This window comes from Halichoeres trimaculatus, unplaced genomic scaffold (assembly GCF_033239565.1).
Source record: "Halichoeres trimaculatus isolate MK-OKI-2021-1 unplaced genomic scaffold, fHalTri1.1 fHalTri1_scaffold_6, whole genome shotgun sequence".
NCBI classification, from domain to species: Eukaryota; Metazoa; Chordata; class Actinopteri; order Labriformes; family Labridae; genus Halichoeres; species Halichoeres trimaculatus.
The window spans coordinates 27,036,594-27,062,429 of record NW_027437184.1 but is presented as its reverse complement, the minus strand read 5'-3'; the positions used below and the strand labels follow the sequence as shown (position 1 = coordinate 27,062,429).

At 38.1% G+C, this 25,836-nt stretch overlaps 2 protein-coding genes and 1 long non-coding RNA gene across 3 annotated transcripts; all 3 read left to right on the top strand.

The window, feature by feature from the left end:
- The first annotated feature begins 3,490 nt into the window (after positions 1-3,490).
- On the top strand, positions 3,491-5,451 carry LOC141791204 (uncharacterized). Its single transcript, XR_012598304.1, has 3 exons — positions 3,491-3,511; positions 4,835-4,894; positions 5,002-5,451. It is a non-coding gene; the product is annotated as an uncharacterized LOC141791204 (long non-coding RNA).
- A 2,050-nt stretch (positions 5,452-7,501) lies between these two features.
- On the top strand, positions 7,502-10,913 carry LOC141791837 (uncharacterized). The gene is made up of 4 exons (XM_074672499.1): positions 7,502-7,697; positions 8,984-10,075; positions 10,577-10,732; positions 10,902-10,913. Exons 2-4 carry the CDS (start codon positions 8,984-8,986, stop codon positions 10,911-10,913), a joined length of 1,260 nt encoding a protein of 419 aa, XP_074528600.1. The 5' UTR covers positions 7,502-7,697.
- A 5,332-nt stretch (positions 10,914-16,245) lies between these two features.
- Positions 16,246-24,446, top strand: serpinh1a (serpin peptidase inhibitor, clade H (heat shock protein 47), member 1a). The gene is made up of 5 exons (XM_074671463.1): positions 16,246-16,425; positions 19,614-20,225; positions 20,304-20,402; positions 23,003-23,235; positions 23,323-24,446. Exons 2-5 carry the CDS (start codon positions 19,628-19,630, stop codon positions 23,623-23,625), a joined length of 1,233 nt encoding a protein of 410 aa, XP_074527564.1. The 5' UTR covers positions 16,246-16,425; positions 19,614-19,627; the 3' UTR covers positions 23,626-24,446.
- Positions 24,447-25,836: the final 1,390 nt, after the last annotated feature.

Sequence of the window (25,836 nt, the reverse complement as noted above, 5' to 3'; positions counted from 1 at the left end):
TTTGATTCTAAAACTCTCCCTTTTTGTTCTTACCACCACGGGGAAGATGCTGATCTGAGCGATCCTGTATCCAGACCAAACAAAAACTCAGATCAGTTTGTTGTTTTCTATAACTATTTAAGCTTTGTCTAGTGCATACCTGCTGGTATGCCATGACTTTGATTGCAGACTCAGGTGCAGTTTTCATGACACTGATTACATTTCCTCTCTACAGGGACCTCAATCCTCCATCTCTGATCATCTGCACAAACCCTCCAGTCATATGCATGCTGTTATTCTTAGAGGCATGAACCTGGGGAGGACAAACAATATGTCTTTATCCTTTGTAGCATTAAAATGTCCCTGTCTATTACAGAAATCACTCCTTAATCAGCTGAGTGGTGTACTACCTGAATGAGCACTTTGAGTCTGTCCAGAGGAGCCGTGCAGGTTTGAGACACAGCTCCAGCTCCTCTTGCCACCACCAGGTGTCATCACCACACTCGTGTTTTCTTCTTTCCAGCTCCCAACATCGAACAGGCTGCCTGAGGAGAAAGAAGAGGGTCATATAAAAGCCTCAAGATGATGTCCATCCAGTATTTAATTATTTGGTCCTGTGCCTTCTAAACAGATTCTCCTGATTCCTTGAATCTTTTAATGATATTATGATGAAATCCACAAATTCTTCACAAATCTACCCTGTACTTTTTGAACGATTTGCTGATGCAGTTTCTCACAGAGAGGTGAACCCAACTATCTTTCTGAGAGACTGTGGATTGTCCTTTTCATACCCAGCTTTGTCAGTAATTAACCCCATTTATCAAGAGATGGTCCTCCAGGTGGTTCTTTGACACTAAACTTTTCAGTTGTTTTTTTTGTCCTTGTTCAAACTTTTTCTTCAAAGCTTGTTCAGCTCAAACCCAAAAGGAACAGACATTTTTGTACCGTGGAGTGTTTCCAGTGAAGGGTGATCCCAGGAATGTTGTCAGCCTCATTCCAGCTTTGTTTCAGTCGATCGTCATGGTGCCATTTTTATCCAAACTGAGTCTGTGAAACAACACACAGTCAGACATGTTTTAGCAAAAACAACAAGACATTCACTCACATGCACAGTTATGTCTGACTGCATTCTGTCACCGCAAATGCTTTCACTCAAACTCCTGTGCCAGAACAGAGTTTATCAGGTGATACTTCTTGTGTTTTGCTTCTAAAATCACAGGAAATTAAACAGCATCTGGTGACTAAGGCTGACGGAGGGTGCAGAGGAGAACAGTGCAGCAGCGGCTGAGAAAGCAGACTATAGAGGCTAGAGGATTGGGGCCAAAATAAGACCCCTCCTTATTCTGAGCCAAGATAGAAAGAGAAGGACAAAAACAGTCAGACATAAGATCAGAGGAACCAGACAGGAAGTACACTGGGCCAGAACAATCAGTGATTCTCAGAGGTTAGGTTAGAGTGGTGTTAATGAGCCTCAGATTATTTCAATAGCTGCCTTCAGCTCTTCAGTGTTTTTGGGTCCCACAGAATATCCAGAAAGTCTCAGTGGAGTTCAGGTCAGAGTGAGTTGGCTGGCCAATGGCCAGTACACCATTTGTTAGACGTTTTGGGGCTGTGGAGAGGTGCCAAGTCCTGCTGGAGAAGCGAATCTCCAACACCTCCATAAAGCCTGAGAGCAGATAAATCATAAAGTGATCTGAAATCGCTAATAGAGTGGTGTTCTAGCTGTGTTGATTGATTCTGCCTCTCCTCTCTTCCTCCAGGCTCTGATTTTCAAATATGATGAATCATTCATCATATCCATCTGAAAAGAGGATTTTTCACATCTGAGCAACAGTCTACGTCTTATTTTCTCATTAAACCTAGATTTTGCAGGATTTTCCTTAAAAAGTGAAGTGTCAACTTTCAGGAATAATTCTGCTCATTCGTCACCACTGGGCCTCTCCACATGTGTCAGTGTCAGTGTCTGTGTCTGCCTCAAACCTTCTCCTCAGCCTGTATGTCAATGGCTGTATTGGGACGTTTCTGAGCAGAAAAGAAGTGTGGTGACATCAGCCAATCACAACACGCCCAGTGCGCAAGTGACTTTGATTGTTGATAAGCGGAAGTGGAAGAAGCTATCACAACAGTGGACTTAACACAGAGCATGACAAACACAACCAACTTGAAAGAAATGTCAAACAGACAGTGCTTTTTTTTTAAAGAAGGGTGAAGCTTGGCTCAACTTTTACTCAGGATGAAAAACGATCCAAGATGGCTTTCTGCTATCCAAGTATGCGTCAGATAACCCAGCAGTTAGCTTGTGCTAACATGCCGAGTCAAGTGCATGGCTCTTGAGTTTCTCCCACGTAGAAACACAATTCTGCAGGTGGTTGCTGGGCTAGTGAATGTGATCACGTAGTCAAGGTCAGAGGCTGTGGGTGTGCGCTGCCGCTGGCACTGAGCCAAGAGTGAGGAGTCCAGTTTGAAATTGTGTTTTCCAACAAGTAATGAAAACCATATTTTTAAGGTAAGAGACCTCTGATGATATCTCTGGTTCAGGAGTGTCTGGATATCAGGAATGTGACAGTTGAAGCTTCTTTCCTGGAGACAGCTGTTCAGGGGCTCTTGTTGGACTGCTACTGTGAGGCTTTCTCATATTTTTGACTAAGCCCCTCTTGACTACCCTGTCAAGACTGTGGTCAGTTTTCCCACACACAGAATATATGCGAGCATGGACATTGCTCATAGTGGCTGCCAATCACAGTTATACCACACAAAACAAATCAAGTTATTTAAAAAAGTGTCAGAAGGTTAAATGATGTAGAGTTTAAAAGAAAATGCAGAAATAGTCTTTTTCTGTTAAGGGAAAAATAAGCAAAGACTGCTTTGGCCACTCACAAAAGAAAAGTTTCTCACAGGAGCTTCAACAAAGAAGATCAGTCTTATTAGAGAGTATTGTTTGGCAGAATTATAACTGTATACGAGCTTTGCCTCAGCATTGATCATCAGGTCTGGACTGCATAACAACAGACACACTGGTATAATAACCAGCTCTCCAGAACAGAGGCAGTGTTACACCGGACACACATCCTGCTGTCTGACCCACTTCCAAACACAGAGACACTCCCAGGCAGTGGGAGGACACACACACACACACACACACACACACACACACACACACACACACACACACACACACACACACACACACACACACACACACACATACATACACATGCACTCAAAAAACTGATTCTTGGCCCTAGTAACAATTAAGCTTTATTTTTTAATAAAGTGTACCTAAATTAAATTGAACCAAATGTTATTTGATGATAATAATTAGATGAAAAGTAAATAAGGTTCTTATAAACTCAATTAAAACAATTTGAGTAAACTGTATGTGATGACATCAATTTGGCTCTAATGTTCACTGTCAGAAAGCTGTGCGCATGTGCAGTGCGCAGGTAACGTCACGACGTCGCCAACCGTTGAAGTACTGCACACCCGCCTTGTGTGGAGGAGAAATCAAACCGTTGGGAAAAACTTGAGAACAGTAAGTAAAGTCGTATTTCAGTCATTATGTTTTGGTGAAAGGATTGCGGATTTGTTACTTTAAATGAAGCCGTGTTTAGCTCTTTATTTTCAGAAAGACAGAGAGTACTGTTTTGAAAGTTAGCCTTCGAATACGGAGTGAGTGAGGATTAGCATGTAGCTACACGTCCCGATGACGTTTTTACAACCAGCGTAACTTCACACAGGCTAGCAGCCCCACTCCCACCCGCGCCTCGTCGTCACGATGGTCCCAAAATGTGTCTGCTTCCTTCGGCGGGACATATCTGTTAAAGCCGGGAACCTAGAGCCTGCCATGTAGCTACCCATAGCTAGCCGCGGCGCCTTCTAAAGTAAAGCCACAGCCATGTGAAAAGCGCGGCGACCCAGTAAATACAACCGCGCTTCATACTCGGCTACCCCGTGTGACAGTGGCCGTGCACAATTTCATGGGCTTGTGACGACTGCCTGATGACTACCCGGTTTCATTTTACGGATAATCTATTGAATTAATATTAGAGGAGTAACAGCGAGTGAGATTTTTGTGTTCACTTAAGCTCTCCAGTTCTGCTTTAAGGGAGGGTTATTTGGGTAGTGATGTAACATGGCTGTGATCTTTCTGTTATCTTATTTCCCTCGCGTGAGATACTTGTGACATGCAGACCTTTATCAGTTGCTCCACACGGCAGCTGGATGGTTCAATAACCCCTCGACTCTGCGTTGTGTTTTTTTTTTTAAAAGGATGAGTGGAAGGCTTTTCTGCCTGTATCTGCTCAGTTTATTACCTGAACAGGAACGGAATAAGTTCTGGTTAGCTCGGACTCGTACTTAAAACATCCAGGCGCCACACTACAGGAGGTAGAAGCTAGTTGGCTAACTCGTTCGTGTACAATATATATTGACATGTTAGCTTTTATCCTCAACACTCATTTATCACATACAAGTCTACACACACATAATACTGTATTTCTGTGATCATTAAGTGTAAATATGAACAATAAAACATAAGTGTTGTCCACAGTGCTCTGTACTGAAACACACCACGGCATGTTTCCCACAGAATGGTGAAACTCTACCGTTGCTCTTGGAATATATATGTATCCTGCCTGATGGAGGCGCCATTGAGCAAAAGGAATCTGAATAAACCTGTATTATGCAAGTGACACAATAATAAACCCTGTTATACCAATATGGGTTGAATCTAAACTAGTAATCAGAATAATGTATATGTGCATGAACACACAGGAATGTCCTGTCACTAGGAAGCTGGCTGGATATCTCATAGCCAAACTAACCTTTTTATTTTTTTTATTTTTATTTTTTCCAGGCAACTTTCTTATTCATATCAGCCAAGTAGGTCTCGGTTTACTGGCACCTCTCTATCAAGGTGAGTATTCCCGATACTACTGTAAGATCTTAAATTACTTTGTTAAGAGGTGTTTGTCAGATTGACACCTACAGCCTGATCTTGTGTTCTCCTCTCTTCTCTCACAGGTTGAATATGTGAATGGGCGTGTGGGAATGTAAGGTGTGTGGAAAGTCAGTTGTAAGTAGATACGAACTGCTTAAACATTGTAAACTTAAACATAGCCATCAAGGAAATAGGTCTAGACATCACTGCCCATACACTAACTGTCCTTGCACTTTTAGATTATGGAACAGTCTCTTAAATCATATATACCGTACCCACCAAACCCAGACATCATCAAAACAATCTGAGTTAACCACATTTTCCTGTCATCTATGTGCATGTTGTGAGGTTTCAAATGAACAGGATTACTTCAGTCATGTTAATGAGCATTTACGAAGATATGAAACAGTGACATGTATGTTCAAAGGTTGTGTGTTTAAAACAAATATCTATAGTACATTTCATACTCATAAAAACCGTAAACACAATCCCCATACTTTGAATGATTTCAAAGTTGAGGTTGTGGCTGTAAATGGAACCCAAGAATCAGACTGCTCAGTTGTCGATGTAGTTTCATGTGCTGCAGACACAGAATCCAACAGTGATTTCGGTGCAGATAGTAATTGTAATGCAGAAGATTCACAAAAGCTTGTTGAGCATAACATTGCATCAGTTATACTGAAGTTGGAGCATATTTTGTTTGTTCCGGCCACAGCTATTGATGAAGTACTGCATGAACTACAGTTTTTGTTAAGTTCTCCTTCAGTTCCTGTCACTTTTAACAACTTGTCAGAAATTTTGAAAAAACACAATGTGCAAATAGATGAGTCCATTGTCAAAGAGCTTGCTGAAGTAGCTTGCAAGTCTAACCCTTTGGCCAAAGCTTTTGCAAAAGATGGCCCCCTGGCCACAGTCTACAAAAGAAAGCAGTATTACAAAGAAAATTTTGGTGTAGTGAACCCTGTTGAGTACATCCTTGATTCTACAACAAATAAGACATTTCAGTATGTTCCCATTTTGAAATCTCTGCAGCATCTGTTGAATAACACAGACATTTTAGAAAGTGTTATTAATCAGCACAAGTCACAGAAAAACACATCAGGTAAAGTGCAGTATGAATCTGTAAGAGATGGTGTTTTCTTTAGGGAAAATGTTTTTTTCACTGGGGAGGAGTTGAAATTATCAATATCATTGTATGTTGATGATTTTGAAGTATGCAACCCATTGGGCACATCCAGAAAAATCCATAAACTTTGTGGTGTGTACTGGATATTGAATAATTTACCCCCTGGATCTCACTCAACTCTTTCTTCGATTTATTTGGCTGTATTGTGCAAGAGCACTGATGTGAAAGTGTATGGGTATGAACAGATTTTAGAGCCTCTTATACAAGACCTGGTTATACTGGAAAAAAACGGTGTCTTTATTTCAGGTGTTGGACAGTTTGTAAAAGGCACCATCCAGTCAGTCATTGCTGATAACTTGGGGGCCCACGGGATAGCAGGCTTTATTGAAAGCTTCTCTGGCACCTATTTCTGCAGGTTTTGTACAGGTGAGAAATCAGACATTCATGCTAGGGCTGTTCAGTCAGGACACTTTACTCTAAGAACAAAAGACATACATGAGTCACACATTAGATCTGCAAAGGAGCGCTCAACAAGTATTTGTGGAGTGAAGAGGGATTGTGTGTTCACTAAAAACTTGTCTTATTTCCATGTAACTCAGGGATACCCTCCTGATACTGTTCATGATTTATTCGAAGGAATAGTACCAGTTGAACTTGCCCTCTGCATTAACATCTTCATTTCCAAAAAGTATCTGTCCCTTGACACTCTAAACAAATTAATCTTGAGCTTTCCATATAAGTGGGGGGACAAGACTAACAAACCCCACATTATTCCGCGCACTTTTTCAACTGCAAGAACTGTGAGAGGTAATGCTCACGAAAATTGGAATTTATTGAGGTTGCTCCCATTAATTATCGGGGACTTAATACCTGAGGCAGAGCCTGCGTGGCTTGTGTTACTTGATTTAAAAGACATAGTTGAACTCAGTGTTGCCCCTGCTCATAATAAAGAGACCATTGCCTACCTTGAGTGCAAAATCACTGAACACAGAGACAGATTTTTGGAGCTTTTTCCTGCACGACTGCTGCCAAAACATCACTATCTAGAGCATTACCCTCGGATGATCGAATGTTTTGGGCCTTTAGTTGGACAGTGGACTATGAGATTTGAGGCGAAGCATAGCTTCTTTAAGCAGGTTGCCCGCCATACAAATTGCTTCAAAAATGTACCACTCACACTGGCTATAAAGCACCAGCAAATGATTGCTTACCATAACAGTGCTTCCAAGGTTAAATCCATACTTGAAGTTGGCACTGTTGCAACCCTTCCTGTAGATGTGCTGAGCAAGGAAGTAGTTGCAAACCTCAAGCAAAAATACCCGCACATAAGTGAGGTGCATCTAGCCAAAAATGTTACTTTGAAAGGAATCACATACAGAGTTGGCATGCTGATACCTTATGGTGCAACAGGTGGTCTCCCTGAGTTTGCAGAAATTCTTCAGATGTGCATTGTTGAAAACAGCCTAAGCTTTGTTGTAAGAATATTGTGTGCATGGTATCATGAGCACTTCAGAGCTTATGAGCTGACCATATCTCCTGATAGAGAGGTTGCCCTGGTTGATGTGGAGGACCTAGCTGATGCCTATCCACTCTGTGACTACACTGTAGGTGTGAGACGTTTGGTTACATTGAAAAGACATATCATTGTCTAAGGTAAGTTTAATACCTGATTTTATTTCTCTACATTGTGAGAAGCTAATGTGAAAAAAATCATATCAAATTTTGTTTGTGTGCGTTTATTGAAAAGGGGTTATGATAATTGACTCACAAACCACGGTAGAAAATGACATGGTGCTGTGTAGGCTTTAAGACTGTTACTACTAATGATCAACTGATATTTTGTTGTATTTAAAAAAAATGGGCAAGGAAGATGGTCCATGCAAGGGATCAACTGATGTTTTTAGTTTTTTTTTTAGGACTGATACCATAGGTTATTAGTAGCTTATGAGCCAGGTAACCCAGAAGCAAATTCAAATATTTATTTACAGCAAAAAATTAATTTGTCAGTGATTTTTTTTTAAAAAATGTTAAAATATAAATATTTATTTGCAGTAGATATTAATTTGTCAGTGATTTAAAAATATATATATATATTTATATATATATATATATATATATATATATATATATAGATATAGATAGATATAGATATATATAAAATGTTTATGGTAAAATTTAGTCTGTGATTTTTTCTAAAAGAATAAAAACATATATATATATATATATATATATATATATATATTTACAGTAGAAATTAATTTGACTGATTTTTTTTTTTAATTATTAAAATATAAATATTTCTTTACAGTATAAAATATGTCAGTGATTTTTTTTTAATTAAAATATTTATGGTAGAAATTAATTTGTCTTGATTAAAAAAAATTAAAATGTAAATATTTACAGTAAAATAATTTGTGATTTTTTCACAAAAATATTATCATATAAATATTTATTAACAGTAGAAATTAATTTGTAGGTGATTTTTAAAAAAAGATATTAAAATGTTAATACATATTTATTTACAGTAAAAAATGAATTTGTCTGATTTTTTTTTAAGAGAATTTAAATTGTTTATTTACAGAAGAAAATTATGTCAGTGGTTTAAAAAAAAACAATTGAAATGTAAATATTTATACTAAATTATTTTGTTAGGGATTTTTAAAAAATGAAATATAAATATTTACAGCAAAAATTAATTTGTCCGTGATTTAAAAAAAAAAAAATATTCATATTTACTGTAAAATAATTTTTCTGTGATTTTTTTTAACAAATATTAAAATATAAATATTTATTTACGGTAGACATTAATTTTTCAGTGATTTAAAATAAAATAAAATGTAAATATTTACAGTAAAAATTAATTTGTCGGTGATTTAAAAAAAATAATAAAATGTAAATATTTACAGTAAAAATTAATTTGTCTGTGATATTTTTTACAGATGTCTGGCCCTGCTTACCTGAGAATTGTTTGTGGTGGAGATGACGCCAGAAAACTCACTCTGATGTCTGGGATACCCTCATCTGTAGACCAGCTTGTCCTTGAGATAAAAACTGCCTTTGGACTTACCCAGCCATTCAGACTCCAATACAAGGACACAGACTTTGACAATGAATATGTCAATGTTACATCAACCAGTGAAATAAAAGACAGGGACACTTTAAAGGTCATATATTTCTCCTGTGAGGAAACTAGCCCCAGCACTCCCGGGACACCACCCTTTAGTGCAAGCACACCATTAACTTCTCCCACTTCCCCTCGTAGCTCTGTGGCCTCAGGATCAACTTCTGCAGACCCTCTCAGCTCTCCATTATTTTATCAAGATGGTGGTTCTTCTGAGCATTCAATGAGCAGTGCAGACACTATTATTTTAGATCCAGCACCAGAATCAAGAACATGTTCTTGGCCTCCAGTCTTCATTGTTCCTCGCTTTTCATATTGTGCTGAAATACAACTTCAGAGAGCAAATGCAGAATGCAAAGCAACTGGAACTCTTCTTGTACCTTCACCAAAGCTACGAATGGACATCCTTGAAGGCATGGCTGAAGAGATCTTCAAATACACAGCATACCCCAGTGATTCCCAAATTGAAGAGGCTGCTGAGATGTTAGTTCATTACCATCCATGCCTTAAAGAAAGAGGGACTCGCGCCGGCCATGAGGGATGGAAACAGTATCTGAAGACCAAGGTTGCAAATTTTCGAACCAAACTACACAGGATTGGACATCCTGAAGTCAGTGTCAACTCCTTAAAGAACAAGCGCAAAGGTCAAGAGAAAGCAGCTGCTAACATCAAAAAACCACGAAAAGCTGAGGTTAACTTTCTCCCATCCTTCCCAAGTGGTGAAACACAAGAAAGTCTTGAGGATGAAAGGATAGCTCTTCTGACTGAGGTCAAAAAGAAAAACAATGATGCAGTGGTCAGAGAGAAAATGCAGAAGACCTTCTCTTACAGACGGCAGGAGATAGTCCAGGGAGCGCCTGTGGTATCTGAGTTCCTGAATAGATGGCCTGCCCTGTTTGCAATGAACGAAGTAAGTATTTGTTGATTTTTACAAAAGGTTTTTTAAATCATGGAACAGTCCTATGAATTTACTTTATACTCTGAGGAAAGGTTATGTCATCAACAGAAGTTTTTTCCTTAATCTATAATTTACAGTTGTACCCAGATTTATCTTATGTAAAATTTTTATATTACTGAATGTTTGCTTACCGAATGATAAAAAAGAAGAGGGTTCACCGATACATTTTAATTTTGAATACACAAAAATTGTAGCAAATGAGTAACACATTTGACTTGCTATTCACAAATGCAACTTATCTTTAATTATCTACAACATATATTATAACAATTTACTGAAAAATGTGTCTTTTTTGTGATATTATTTTTGGTTGCAGTTTAGTCTGGACAATAGGAAAATGCCAAGTTTCCTCTTGGTGTCCAGTGTGTGTCTATTACAGTGATGTAAGTTATTCTCATCAGTTGTCTACATTTCCCATGTAAATAACTTAATGTCCTTTTGTCATTCTTTCAGATCAACGCAGAATTCATGCGAATAACAACTGTGCCGCTTCAAGCAAAATTCTTGGCACAGCTCGACAAATTCACACCAAACCTAATGAGGGTCTTCAGCAACAAAGGCGGTGCAGCTGGGAGAAAGATTCGTCTCCTCATGGCTCCCACAGCTAAGGCAAGTGCATCACGCTACGTAGTTAAAATATTGTAAATGTTTTTACACAAAACCAATTTGAAGATTTGTTTCTAAACTTGAAAATTTATTCATTTATTTTTATTTATTTTTTTTCATTTATATTTGCTTCAATGAGTCACAGTAAATCTTTATATGATTTTTTTTTTAGAGATTCTACTAAGATCCACTTCTTCTTCTTCTTCTTCTTCTTGGTCTTCTTTGTCTTCTTCTTCGTCTTCTTCTTAGTCTTCTTCGTCTTCTTCTTAGTCTTTTTCTTTGTCTTCTTCTTCGTCTTCTTCTTCGTCTTCTTCGTCTTCTTCTTCGTCTTCTTCTTTCTACCAACAGTTTGGCAACAGTTTTGGTGTCCTGGACTACAATCTTGTACTATTAATATATAAAACCTTTTTTCTTTAGAGTGAGGACATTCATCTCAAGAGGGATGCAATCATTAGGAGCCTTTCTGTCTACTTGAATGAGGACAGCAGTTCTCTTATCAAAGAGTATTTGGTAAGTGTTCACATTTGGTATTTAGCTTTAAGACTCCTTTTGGATTTTTTTTAAACACCAGTTCATATCTTGTGTCTTTCAATTTATAGAATGTGAATTTTGAGGATGCTGAAAGAGAGATGGCACAGACCACCATGGGACTCTTTGTGATCCGGAAGGAGAGTGATGAGGAGGATGAGCCAGAAGACGTTCAAGTGGTGATAGAGGGAGTGGGACTGCTGAGAAACCTAAAAAGCGTTGCCTTTGGATGGACCATGTTGTTTGGCCTCATCTACTCACTGAACCTGAGCTATCCTCAACAACTCAGACACACATTTGAATTCTTCCAGAAGGTACTGATGAATCTTGACAGTAATAAACTGTCCCCAAAGGTCCAAGGACTGAAAATTAAAATGCTTCAGTGAGCAGGTAAATGGTTGGACAGACTCTTGCGCCAGTTGGACATTGATGCCCGTTACCCTGTTAATTTGAGATGGAAAATGGAAGCCATGCTGTTCTACATCACTTACTCATTCAACTGTGGGTGTCTACACTAAAACAGACATTCACATTCTTAGAAAAATGGAAGCTTGATCGTTGAACTGTTCCCAAAGTTCCAAGGACTGAAGTTTAAGATGCTTCGATAAACTGGGTCAAGACTGAATAGACTCAAGCCAGTTGGACATGACATCAGTCAGGGTGGTTTAAAACATACTTGTTTACCGTGAAATTCATGACCAGTAATCTTTTCTGTTAGTTAAGCATCGTATCTAGCAGAGTAAACTGCTCTGTCTCATTCTCTGTTTTGCCTTGTTTAATGTTATGGGTATTGTGAACTGTCAGTTCTCTCATGTTCAATTTGTGATCCTGTAGGTTTAAGATTTTTTTCATTGTCAGCACTACTGTTTACAAAAGTTTTCAAACCTAACATAGAAATGTATTCATTTGTAGTGGTAATTTATATATTTCTAAAACTTGTTCATCAATGATAGATGTATAATGTATTTTATGTGCAAAGGTCACCCTGGTTTAAGTTTGGGGATGACTTGGCTATTTTGTAAGGTCTCATAGAGTGTGAGACAATGTCAGTTGCATGCACATGTGGTAACGTGTGCCTCGCACTTAGTCATGGTATTTATGAAGAAATGCAGGTTACAGACCAGATTTCATAGTTTTTGCTTTTATATTGAAGTTAAAAAAATAATCATTCTATTCTTAAAATCCTGTGCCTTGTTAAATTAAGGAAAGTGCACTACTTTTAAATGGTACTGATATGTGATGCAAATCTAAAATTTAAGTAGGTACTTAAGCAACATAAAAATTCAAGGAATGAGGATGAACAAAGAAAAAGAATTCAGCTGATGTGGGTCTGTTCGTTTCACCTACTCTTTCACAATGTTCATATCTGCTGCATGTTCATATATCTGCATATCCATATACTTTTTGAGCTCATGTCTGCCAATACTGATGTTGTACATCCCTACTTAAAAACTTAAAGTATGTGGTCTTAGCAACGTGTCTTTTTGATTGCCAAAACCCATTATATTTAAAGTTTTAAAGTCAGTGTTGCCCATGTTTGACTTGATAGGGCAATAAAGTTTCTGATATGGTAAAGCAATCTTGTTTGTGATTATTAAGAGATAAAAATACAGTTATGTATTTTAATAAATAGTTTAAAATCAAATTTAATAGGTTAATGTAAATATAAATAAACAAATCAAAGTTAAGTGAAAGATCAACTGAAGTTTACATTTGGTAATTACATAAAGGTTATGTAAAAGATCAACTGAAGTTTACATTTGATAATTAAAAAAACACATAAGCCTTATGTGAAAGTTTGGATTACTTCAATTCAATTTAACGTGACTAAGTTACTTAATTTATTCAATTTCTCCCAACTTAGTTCTGAAGAATTACTTTAAATACATTATTTAACTTTGAACTAATGTAATTAAAATACATGGAAAATTTACATGTGATTAAATTACTTAAAGTCAGGGTTTTTGGTACAATTATTTTTTTGAGTGTGCATACACAACAGCAGGAAGAAGAGAGGGAGGCATTCATGGGAAAAAATGTGACCATGTCATTCCCTCCAGATCTACGCTCACTGTACTCGCTGAGCAGATGTTTAATGTACGAATGTAAACTTGTCTGTGAAACTGAGCAGAAGTTTCCAGCAGGACCACAGTGTACTGTTTATGTGGAGAACGTTTTTTATTATTTGTGAAAAGATAAACAAATCCAGCTGTAAAATACAGTGAGCTGGTTAAATGCTATCCAATCTATGGCAATGTTTGCTCAATTCTTGGTCTGTAAGGTGTTAAATCTCTTTCCCACTGTCAGTACTATTTGTTACGTAACACTGACATATCAGACATGCCTGAGGTTATGTTTTTGGTGCTGCATTGTGGGAGCTGCTGCGTTCAGTGCTTATGGAGCTTAACTCTGAACCAGAGCTAAAAAGTTCACTGCTGCAAGTCCCCCCCCCTCCACTTTTTAAAAGTGCATTTTAACTTAACCCTCTGGATCCCAAACCTGCAGGCAGGTTCAAAACGCTAATGAATTACAGCTTTTATTTTTTTGTTACACTACATAAAGACATAATTGAGATACATCAGTCTATAGACATGGTTGTCCTGAATTTATAGAAGTGCTGCATTTCACTTTATGAAGAAAAATGAGACCACAGTGAGAAAAAATATGACATAAGCAAAAAGTGCTTGGGACTCTAAAAGGTTGTTTAAATTAAATTGTGGTGTTTTTTGTTGTTAACGTGTATATATATATATATATTTCAGTCAGGAACACTCTCGTCATAGATTAACCATTTATCGCCAAATGGATACAGTTAGAATTGCCGTTAAAGCTCTGCTTTTCAGAGTACTCCCTGGGTTAGCCGAGCAGCTTGCTCGAGCTTTCCAGGGAGTGCATAGCAAACCCCCCGTATACATACAGATCAAATGAATGCATACAGATCAATAAGATACATACATGAGGCTAAATAGGAGGAGGCTGGGGTGGAGGTGGGATGATTGTGACAGCAGCAGCTGAGCAACAATGAGGTAGCAGGAATAACTAAGAATGAAGACGTGATTTAAATACACCGCCTTGTTGTTAGACACGCTGTGATTGGTTGAGAGGGGTAGGTTAGAACATCAGTCTGTCAGCTGATCACAGCTGGGCGTATGACTTCCGTGTCCTGCATGAACTTACGTTAACTCCATATATATAACCTTTCTTAATCAATCTGATTTATAAATAAATTATAAGTGTTAATTTTTTCCTTTATTTAGATAGTAATATGCAGCATAATGTAAAGTGAGCAGGTAGTTGTGTGAAAAAGATTCTCAACCTTGGAGAGAAATAAAGAGTTGTTTCTTATCAATGTAGGATTTTTAAAAAGACACCAAAAGAAAAGAGTTTAAGTAAGGCATAATGTGTTGTAAATGGGTAAACAAATAGAATTCCAGCAGGGCAAGCAAAATCCTGACCCGAATCACTGGGGTCTTGTCTCACCCTGTCAGGATTTTGTTTCGCATAACCACCTGCTCATCATACATCATCAAACCATTTGATCATATATAAAAAAAAATCACAAAAGATTTGTTAAAAAGAAATTTTGGAGCCTCCGATTACCTAAAAAGCCTCTAGATTTGTCGCTAGTGGCTCTTCTATAATTTTCTCGCTGGGGGGGGGGTCCAGAAAGTTGCTAAAAATAGCAACAAAGTCGCTACATTGGCAACACTGCTTAGTATTCCCCAATACACCAGATAAACAGCTCAACTCTTCTTCGGTGGAGATCTCCCGAAAGCTGCTTCTGTCCAAGACAGTTATGGTGTCGACTATAGGCCTGGCATGCTTAATAAAGCGTTTTCAGTCCCTCTGCGTTTCCGTGTAAACAAAAACGTTTTTTCACTGCCTTTTCACTGCGTTTTAGTTGAGATGAAACATGTTGACATCTTGTTTCATTCAGCTTTCCTTCTCAGAGATTTGCAGTCGATCACCTCTTACTTAGATAAATCAAGTGTCAGGACTTTTAACACTGCGGCTATTATCACTTCTGCTTTTGGTATAAGTTACTTTGTAATAATAAGAGCCCCACAGATGTTCTCACCAGCTCTGCTGGTGTTACCCGGATTGCAGGACAGGATACAATATAGACATAAATGTCCTTAGTTCATCACTCTTGCTACAAGCTTTCACAGTCAGAATCAATTGTTCAACGCGGCCAGGGGATTAGAAGAAAAGTTTGGTAAAAATAAAAAGAATGGTTAATTACTATAAGTTATTCATGTTGAGGCAACAATTACACATCATACTTCTAAAGTAGATAAAAAAGGTCACATTATGCAGCGTGGCTTGACAAATGAATGAAGCCTCAAACCCGCAGTCAAATTACGCTTGTGAGTTTCATTTAAATCCAGCAACTGTGAGTGCTAGCAACCCTTCCTCCACCCCCTGCAGTGTCTCCCATCTACGTGGCAGAGGTGCCATTAAAGGATGGGGGAGGGAGGAAGAGAGGCAGTCAAAACACTAAGGCCATAAAGATCAGCAGATTACAAAGCTTGTCAGTGCCATCATCTGTAAAATGCCAAAATATAAACAAAGTCCTGAAGAGCAACACTGAATACCACACGTTTTTTTTCATGATAGAGGGTCTGTTTGATGAACGGCTCAGGAGCAACAAAAGGACAGGAATGTAAACCAGTTTCTACAAGTACACTCTTCAATGCTATGACTTTAAATCTTGTAAACACACATAAATTGTGCTAATTCATTAAAAAAAACCTACAAGAATAACTCTCACTATAAGTGAAGCTTTGCATTTGAGAAGATTAAAAAATACTGATGAAATAGTTAACAGGTTTCTGTGCAAACTCAATCACAAAGTGATGATGAGTAACTTTATCATGGGTCACTGCTCGTCTCCAGTCAGGCTGTAATTCCTGCCTTCAGGGGAACTAAAGAGGGAGGACTCTCCTCCCCCCTCTCCTGGATCATCTGGGCGGGAGTGGCCTGGAAATAAGATTCCAGTGCAGAGATTTCCAGGCCCTGACGACCCGGCATGAAAACTCCAGTCACACATAACTCCGTCCTCCACTGTTAGAAAACTTAAACTTCACCCAGAGGAGATCGTTGCTGGTGGAGCTATTTGCAAACAGCCTCAAAGGAAACCTGCAGATTTACTGACAGAGCCTAATAAGGTAAGATAAAAGTAGTGAGAGTCTGGGGGGAGGGAGAGCCTACAGTGTTGGATTCAACTAGTGGGAAATGCCCAGGCATGTGAAAAGAGGCCTTGAAGTCAGGTCTGTGATTTGTGGATAAAGAGTCTTTTGTTGAGTTTAGCAATGTAAGCCCTACAAGTAAGTTTTAAAATGTGGGAAAAAAGCTCAAAAATACAAAAACCTGTCCCACAAAGTAAAAAATGTTTGAGAGTAGACTTTTAGGGAGTTGGCTGCAACTTTTCCACCGATTTAACGCACGACACAGGCCACATATTGCATTGCTAACTGCTTCATGTTTTAAAAGACACATTTATCTGAGCAGCAATCATGGTCTTTGGTGCATTAACAGTGGAAAAGAGGATTTTTCATTCATTCATTCATTCATCTAGTCTGGTGTCAGATTGTAGGTGACTACATGAATAAGTAATGGGGTGGGTTTCAGAATTATGAAAAAGTTGAAAGAACCCCAATAATAATAAAAAAAAACAACAAAAGCTATGTAATTTGTCTTTGGCCACCACCACCTTTAAGCTCCTAACCCACAGCTCTTCACACCCTGAGGTCAGATAAGGCTAAGTTGTTATCTGCAGACCTGTCTGAACCTGTAAAATATGTCTAAGAAGAGTCTGAGCAAATGTAGTCTCCAACACTAAAGCAGACTTCCTTTTTGATTTTTATTAGAAGACAAGTGATTGGTCACTAACTGTTTCCACCTTCAACACGTCCATCAGGACAAACCTCTCCCTCTGTGAGCACACGTTCTCTCTGTGCATACGTGGACTGAGAAAAGAAGCTGATTTGTTATCTGCGTGCCAATGTGCGGTCAGGTCCAGCATCAACCAGTCGCTTTCTGTTGTAGAGACTCTATGATGCAAAGACGTGCAAGGATTCAGAAATAGCTGACCAATATTTTGGCTTCAGCTCTTTCTGCAGTTGCCTACGTGGCTGTTATGTAATCTAACTATAAGGTTTACTGTGAGAGCTCTGAATCAGATCTCATGAGTTCACTCAGCTGCTGCTGAACATGCTCTGGGAACATGCAGGAAAGACTGAAATGTGCCATGAAAGAAGTTTGAGACAAGGTGTTTTAAAGAGAGAACAGAAAGTTTAATCTGTTTTTTTGTAGAATCAGTAAAAACATGGATAGTAGCAGTAATAGCACTAATATCCATATTTTTGGATGTTGTGGAGGTCAGAACAACCTTTTGCACAGCCCCTGCACTGAGATCAAGCAAAAAAAAGTTTTTTTTAATGTAATTATTGTTATTTTTCTTTTTTTTAAGTATCTTTTCAATTTAAAATGAACTTTGACAAGCTTTTACTCCACCCTGCTGGTAATGCCTCTGCATAACTCCTGAAACAGTCATTGCCATCAACAGAACAAAACCAAATAGAAAACACAAGCACATGCAGCCTGTATCTGCTCTGTAATAATCTGCCAGGTTTTGCATATGACTCAGTTAAAGATACTTAAAGCATGTGGGCATGTGGCACAGCTAACATAATGCTAGTTTTATCTTAGCCTGGATGCTAACAGTATACTGGCATGTATTCATTAACACTAAGGACAGTGACAAGGGTTGGTATCAAAAATATGCTTTAAACTTGATAAAACAACATGTTTGATGTTTGTCTAAATGTGTAGTTTGCATTTCTGTTGGTTTCAGGGTATTTTTTATGACACTCATACCATTTTTAACCAGCTAAGGAATCAATTTCATGAAATTGTCAAATGGTGTGACCACAGAAGCATGACAAGAGTTAAATAATTCACCTTTCAAGAACTTGTGCAAGTGATTTGAAGGAATAAACTTTTTTCAAAATATTCCATTTCTAATCTTGATGAAATGGTTTTGTTATACTGAACTTAGTATACTGTAGGCATCATTGTTTTCTCTCAGTTTTGGGTCAGTTGGTTTAAAATCATTTTAACTGCTTTGATGCCTGTTGTCGCAAATTTGCGACATACCATGTCAAGTCTTGATGCAGCTGACCTTTGTATCTGATTATTACCTATTGATTCATATTCTACACAAACCAAAGATGGTATCAGATCCTCTATGTCTCAGTATATTGGTCAGGGTATGAACTTCTCAAAATTAGTAGCAGTAGACTGATTAATCATATTCATAGTAACTTTTTTTTACACAATATATTTTTTTTGTAAGAAACACTGGTTACACCAGTTGACATTTACCAGTTACACGTTTTCACCATTTGACAGATGTTTAAAGCTCTTCTGAGAAGTCACAATTTTGTTGTAGTAAAGGAATGAAACAAGTACTGATGCGTTATAAGAAGCTACAACAGCAAACTCTAACTTTAGAGAGTACACTGATTATTTCTGCACAGTTATATTTGAAGTCTAAGCTGCGAGGAAACTGCCTTTGTTTACAATTTCCACCGGAAAGACTCACAGTGAGTGAGTGGCTTTGTATACTGAAAGAAAACAGGATGAGGTTTTTCTATAGATAACATTGTTGACAGATATACAAGACAGGAGGAGAGAGGAGACAAAGAAGAGAGATCTTCATTAAAATGATTATTTTCTAACCCGCCATGTTTTGCTCGAGCTGTGAGAATTTTAGTTTCCCCTGTAAAACAAAATTTCATCCAAGGGTTAATTTTGGAGGTTTTGTTCTGCTCAACAAATTAAGCTCTGACAGTCTTGTTGATCTTTTCAGATCCTTGTTTTTATTTCATGCATGAAGTATTAGGTGTCATTAACAACTCGTTGCTACACACAAGACTGAGTGATAGACTACACATGGCTAAATCAGCCACTCATTCAAACGCCCCATTCACATAATTCTTTAGATAATAAGCAAAAAAGAAGAGTGTCAACTAACACTTATGTCACATGTACCTATAGTCACAGCAGAGACCACCTTGTCCACAGGGGGCGCCAAAATTCAGTACAAACCAAAAGTTTCACAGGAAAACTTAACAAAAAGAAGACATGAAATGAAAAACACTGGCACTCTTAGTTTAAAAGTCAAAAAGGTTGTAAATAAAATAATTTTGCTAAGATCAAGGATGGGATTTATCAGCGAATCGTAGATAAACAGTTTCTCAAGAGCTATTTAAAATACATCCACAACCTGAAACAGCTGAAATATGTTTTATGTTTGTCTTCATTTTCTTTTTTTTATTATTATTATTTCCAGGTTAATACCGCACCATGTGGGTGACAAACCTGGTATCCCTGGTCTTCCTGGCCTCCACCGCCTCAGCTGCCACCTCAGCATCTGCTGACAAAGTCTTAAGTAACCACGCCACCATCCTGGCGGACAACAGCGCTAACCTCGCCTTCACTCTCTACCAAAACATGGCAAAGGAGAAAGACATCGAGAACATCATTATTTCCCCCGTGGTAGTGGCCTCCTCTCTGGGTCTGGTGGCTCTCGGGGGTAAAGCCTCCACAGCCTCTCAGGTAAAAACCATCCTGAATGCTGCAAAGGTCAAAGATGAGCAGCTGCACTCAGGCCTCGCTGAGCTCCTGACTGAAGTGAGTGACCCTAAGACCCGCAACGTCACCTGGAAGATCAGCAACCGCCTGTACGGACCCAGCTCGGTCAACTTTGTGGATGCTTTTGTGAAGAGCAGCAAGAAGCACTACAACTGTGACCACTCCAAGATCAACTTCAGGGATAAGAAGAGCGCCCTGAACTCCATCAACGAGTGGGCCGCCAAGTCCACCGACGGAAAACTGCCAGAGGTCACCAAGGATGTGGAGAAGACTGATGGGGCGATGATCATCAATGCCATGTTCTTCAAACGTGGGTCTGATACAAAGTGTCATATCTTGTCCTCTTTATTTAAATGTACCATAAATTAACTCTTTAATCTCCTCACAGCTCACTGGAACGAGCAGTTCCATCATCAGATGGTGGATAACAGAGGATTCATGGTGTCCCGCAGCTTCACTGTGTCCGTGCAGATGATGCACCGCACAGGTAGGAGGAGACTGAACTTAAGTTATGATTAGTAAACAGTTTGTGAAAACTACAAGAGAAAACTTTACAGTTAAGTAAATATGCAAGGTTTAAAGAAAGTGTTTCTCTTTATTACTGTTGTTACTCTGCCAGTCTATTCCTGGATAGTTTTCTTGCTGCTGGGTGTCTGAAAATGCTCCTAAATTACAACATATTTACTCTTGATTACTTCTGTTAGTTTCTCAAATGAACAAATGCTGTTATACCACTCTAAAAAATACAAAATTACCTAAAAACAGGTTTTCTAAATGCAACAAACCTGGAGTATCATATGTCATCTCACTTAGCTCAACGTGAAGTCGACACAAAAAACTGCTCCCCCTGGTGACTGAATGCAGTATAGGTCAAAACCGTCCTCCCAGTCATTCTAATTGGGCTGTGGTCAAGCTTTAGAAAATAAGTACACCTCATAAAAATGTTTCTCGAATCTGTATGCTAAGGGTTGGATTTTAATGCGAGTCCTGCCCCTGTCAGAGCGAATAGCCAATCACGGCAGAGGATTTAAGGTCTATCAGATAGGCCTATCAGATAGAGGGGGACACATGCTACCCTTGTCCACCCCTCATGTCCCTGATGGTACAAAGTGAGGTACAGCACGCTGCAGAAACAGACCTGTAGGGTGATATTTTTTGTCCTAAAACATCATTTAAACATGCAGAGGGCAAAACCAACAAAGAGATAACAAGTTATTCTCTGTCCAGAGAGGGTTGCTGAAATAAAAAAAAAAGTCCTTGTAGAACCTTTAGAAACATTGTTGCTGTTAATTTAGGGTTTGTGTGGATCTAAATGAGATCTGTGTAACACTCAATTGATCATCTTCTAAACTGTGGTAGTCTAGCTGTTTTTGGTTCTCCACGATAGGCTGTGAGGCTGGATGTAGGGGAGACTGGGGACAGTTGCAACACTTTTTTCATTATTCTCAGTTACTCAGAGAATATTTGGACTAGTCCCACCAAATCTTTACATATTAAACCTACATCTGTCTCCTAAATGTCCATACTATTTAAAGATGGCTACATATAACATATTAATCAGAATATCCATTTGAATAGAGGAATTCAGACGTTGCAACTGACCCTAAACCTGGGGCGGTTGCAACACAGATCAGGGACGGTTGCAACATATAAAAAAACCCATTAATTTTTCACTAATTATCCTCAGTGTTTTGTCTAAATAGGACAAATACTAATGTTATGACCCAGAGTGGGCTCAACTTCAATTTTCTTTTCTGTACAGCTTTAAGGTATTTAATTAGTTTTGTTTTGTTTTAAACATGGGCCTATCTTGAGTCAACGTACAGATATTACTGAAGCTATAAAAACTCAATATTGCATTTTGGGACAAAAAGAATGGAATAACTTGCAACATTAATTTTTAATGCCGTGCTTGCAAGATTCTTTTTTTTCTTGTGGAACCTGAACAATGTGGTGTGGCACATGTCAAAGGCCTTGGCCACTGCCCTCACTGATTTGCCCTCAACTGTAATAATATCTGAGGCTTGTTCCAAAATACTGAGGGGAACCCCTCTGTTAGTGACTCTCTTCCTCACTCTTTGCATACTGAAAATAAACAGAATACAATTTCTCTATTTAGATGATTCATTCACTCTATGACAAGTTTATATGACACATACAACATACAACAATAACTAAGTGCTAATTTTTGCTTAACAAGTTATTTGGGAAATTATTCTGTTTATCATTAGCGTTAGTTTCTCCATATGATTGCCTGTTCTCTTCATCATGATCAATAAAATATATTAATTTTGCTTATTTTGAACTAAAAATCTTAAAAAATATGGTTGTGTGGTCTCTTCTAATATGACTAACCTAATACCATGGGGACAGTTGCAACAGTTGCAACTGTCCCCATGGTATCAGTCATGACAAAACGCCATGTGCTAGCTAGCCACATTGACATTGACACATGCTCACCATGTCATTTAACAGTCAACAAACAGTGATTCAAACTAGATAGGTTTGGATTCATTCATACATAAGGTCAGGACAGTATGACAAAAAAACAGCTCATGAAAAAAGCTACTTTCATACCTCCAAAACAACTTTACTTGATAGAAGCAGGACCAGATGCTCAATATGGCCTCTCTCTTCTTGGTGGGTAGAGGGTCTAACTGAGCATGTGCAGTGTGAGTGTCATCACTCTAGCATGTTTCTGATTAGAGAAATAAGGATTGTTGCAACCGTCCCTTGTTGCAACTGTCCCCAGTCTCCCCTACAGACTGTAATTGCAAAAAAAAAAAAAAAAAAAAAAAAAAAAAAAAAAACAGAGCAAACTATTGTTTGTCCTTTGTAGTGTTTTACTGTTACTGCAATTTTTCTTCATTCAAAGATGTTAAGTTATAGAATGGCTTGCATTCTTGTTTTGCTACTGCAATTCTTTTAGTTTCATTGAGGTAAATAAAAATATATTCATTTAACAACATCACTGTAAACTTATCAAATGAAATACAGTTTGAAGCAGAAATTTTTAGGACTTTCTAAGGTGCAAAGCTGTTTGTAGCAAAGCTAACTTACATCTAATGCAACAAATTCATTCCTTAGGTCTTTATGGCTTCTATGAAGACAAAACCAACAAGCTGAACATCCTGAGCATGCCTCTGGCTCACAAGAAGTCCACAGTGCTGTTCATAATGCCGCACCATGTGGAGCCTCTGGAGAGGCTGGAGAAGATGCTGACCAAAAAGCAGCTGGATGCCTGGATCGGTAAACTTCAGGAGACAGCTGTCGCTGTGTCTCTGCCCAAAGTCAGCATGGAAGTCAGTCACAACCTGCAGGTAAAAGATGCACGGCACTGAGAATGACAACACTGCTTGAATTTCTGCCTGCTTCATAAACTGCAACCACATTTTGTTGTATTTCAGAAACATCTGAGCGAGCTGGGTCTGACAGAGGCTGTGGACAAATCCAAAGCAGACTTGTCCAACATCTCTGGAAAGAAGGACCTGTACCTGTCCAGTGTGTTTCACGCCTCGGCCATGGAGTGGGACACTGCTGGGAATGAGATGGACACCAGCATCTTTGGCACTGACAAGCTGAAAAACCCCAAACTCTTCTATGCTGACCACCCGTTCATCTTCCTGGTGAAGGACCAGAAGACAAACTCCATCCTGTTCATCGGCAGGATGGTTCGACCCAAGGGGGACAAAATGAGGGATGAATTGTAACCTTGATGTTTACTGTTGATGGTGAGCCCTTTTCACATTTAATCAGTGGAAAAAATGAGCAGAGACAGTGATAAGACTTATAAAATGTCATTTCATCTTGACCTCATGGCCTTATATTTATTTCCACATTTATTTCCAGTCTTAAGGCAACCGTTGATACCTGGAGTTTTTGCTTTTGTTTCTGCTGGTTAAATGTTAAAAGGGCTTAACATTGCCTGAGTGTGAATGCACATTTTCTCCGTTCTCATTTGTTTGATATGACCTTTGTGCATTCCTTAAACACAAGCTGCATTCCTCAAAACCTGACTGAAGAGATGTATGTGTGTGAGAACATTTCATCCTGTGTGTTGTTGAGCAAATCTTTGTGCACACCTTTATTTTAGCTTGAAGAATATTTGGTATCACCCTGTGGCTTTTTGTGACGTATTAGCAGATCACAGTACAGACTGAAGACTTACATTAAGTGTGATTCCCCTGAGGGATGTCTGAAATGTTAGAGCACCAGAAACTAATCCTATTGTCATGTCTTAACTTTTGTAAAAGATATTCAATAATCTTACTCTTGAAGGGATATTCTGGTGCTTTCTGTTACATTTGACTAGAGGTATTTTTGCTGAATACGACCACATTGAATTGGTGACCTCCAATAACCTTTCCTAAGCAATGCCCTTCTTTCCACCCAAAGCCACTGTTTGTTTTTCTTGCTATAAATACAGGCTACCCAAAATGCACTGATCTACACTGGCAGACCAAGTTATGGTTGTATTATTTGGGACTATCTCTGCATCAGTGCACACACATGAGTTTTTGACTGCAACAGAAATCAGGTTTTTCGAATAAAAATGTGAAAAAAAAAACCCACATGTCATTTGACTCTGTTTACTCTAGGGCTGACTGAGAATATCAGTCTCTCCTTGTCTGTTTGAAAGTGTGTTTATAGAAAAAACAGTTTAGCCTTGAGCAGGTCTGTTGGGGTCGGGCCTGCAGCAGCACTTTGTGAGAAAACCTGAGAAAAAAATCCAGTGACATGAAAGTAGACTGTGAAATCCTGGATGGTAAACGTAGCCTCTTTAATATTTAGACTGCAACCTAAATATTTGTTTGCATCCAGATGTCCTCTGCAGCTGCTACCATCGCACAAGATATCTCACAGACATAACATTTTCATCCCACTTCATAGTTTATGAAACTTAAGGGGGGACAAAAAGCACTCAAAATGGTTCAACATGTAAAAAAAAAAAAAAGAAAAAAAAAAAAAGAAAGAAAATCAAACAAAATTTAGACACAAGATAATTCTTGCATTGTTGGCACTAGGTAAAATAGACAAATTACAGGAGATCACTTTGTATTATCATTCTTTAACCACTTTTTCAAACTTGTATGGCACCATCTAGTGGACAACTTCTTCATGACAGACCTGGTGGTTTCTTTTTTCTTTTTCTCTTTTCTTTCTTTTTTTATGTAAAGTGAACTGTTATAATCTAGTCTTTATAGAACCAACATAGGATGAAATTATGCATTTTAACAAATTTACCTCAAAAGTTAAACACAGCAAAGTGATGAAGGGCTCATTTTAGAGTCAAGCCACCTTCCCTTTACACCTACACAAGCGGACTCACACACTTGTGTTCAGCAAGGTTTCAACCAATATAAAGTTTAAAACTACATTCAATATCCATTTTGTGTTAAAATTAAGATGCTTGGGAAAAAAAAAAAATCAGTCACAGGTAAAATTCCTCAATGTTGGAACATCATGGGTGTTATGAAGCTATGAACCACTGATAATTAAGTTATAAGTAACTTAAATGGTGAGAAGAGTTGGTCTGGCTAATGTACTAATGACAGTTTAAAATAATAATACCACCAAGGATATACAGTGTAACGCAATTACAACATTAAAAATGTATGATGCCTGATTGACATTATGCATTTACACGCAGAGCATGACTCATGGCTGAGTTTTAAAGATGCATGGACATCATTACAGTGTAAAACTGACTGGTTTATTAATATCTGATAATAATAATAATAATAATAATAATAATAATAATAATAATAATAATAATAATAATAATAATTATTATTATTATTATTATTATTATTAGTATTATTGTTATTATTATTAGTATTATTATTATACAAACAGTTCTATTCTAAGCTTAATGTTGAGAGAGCAGAAATTCTTCAGCTTACAGAGTGATGAGTGGATTT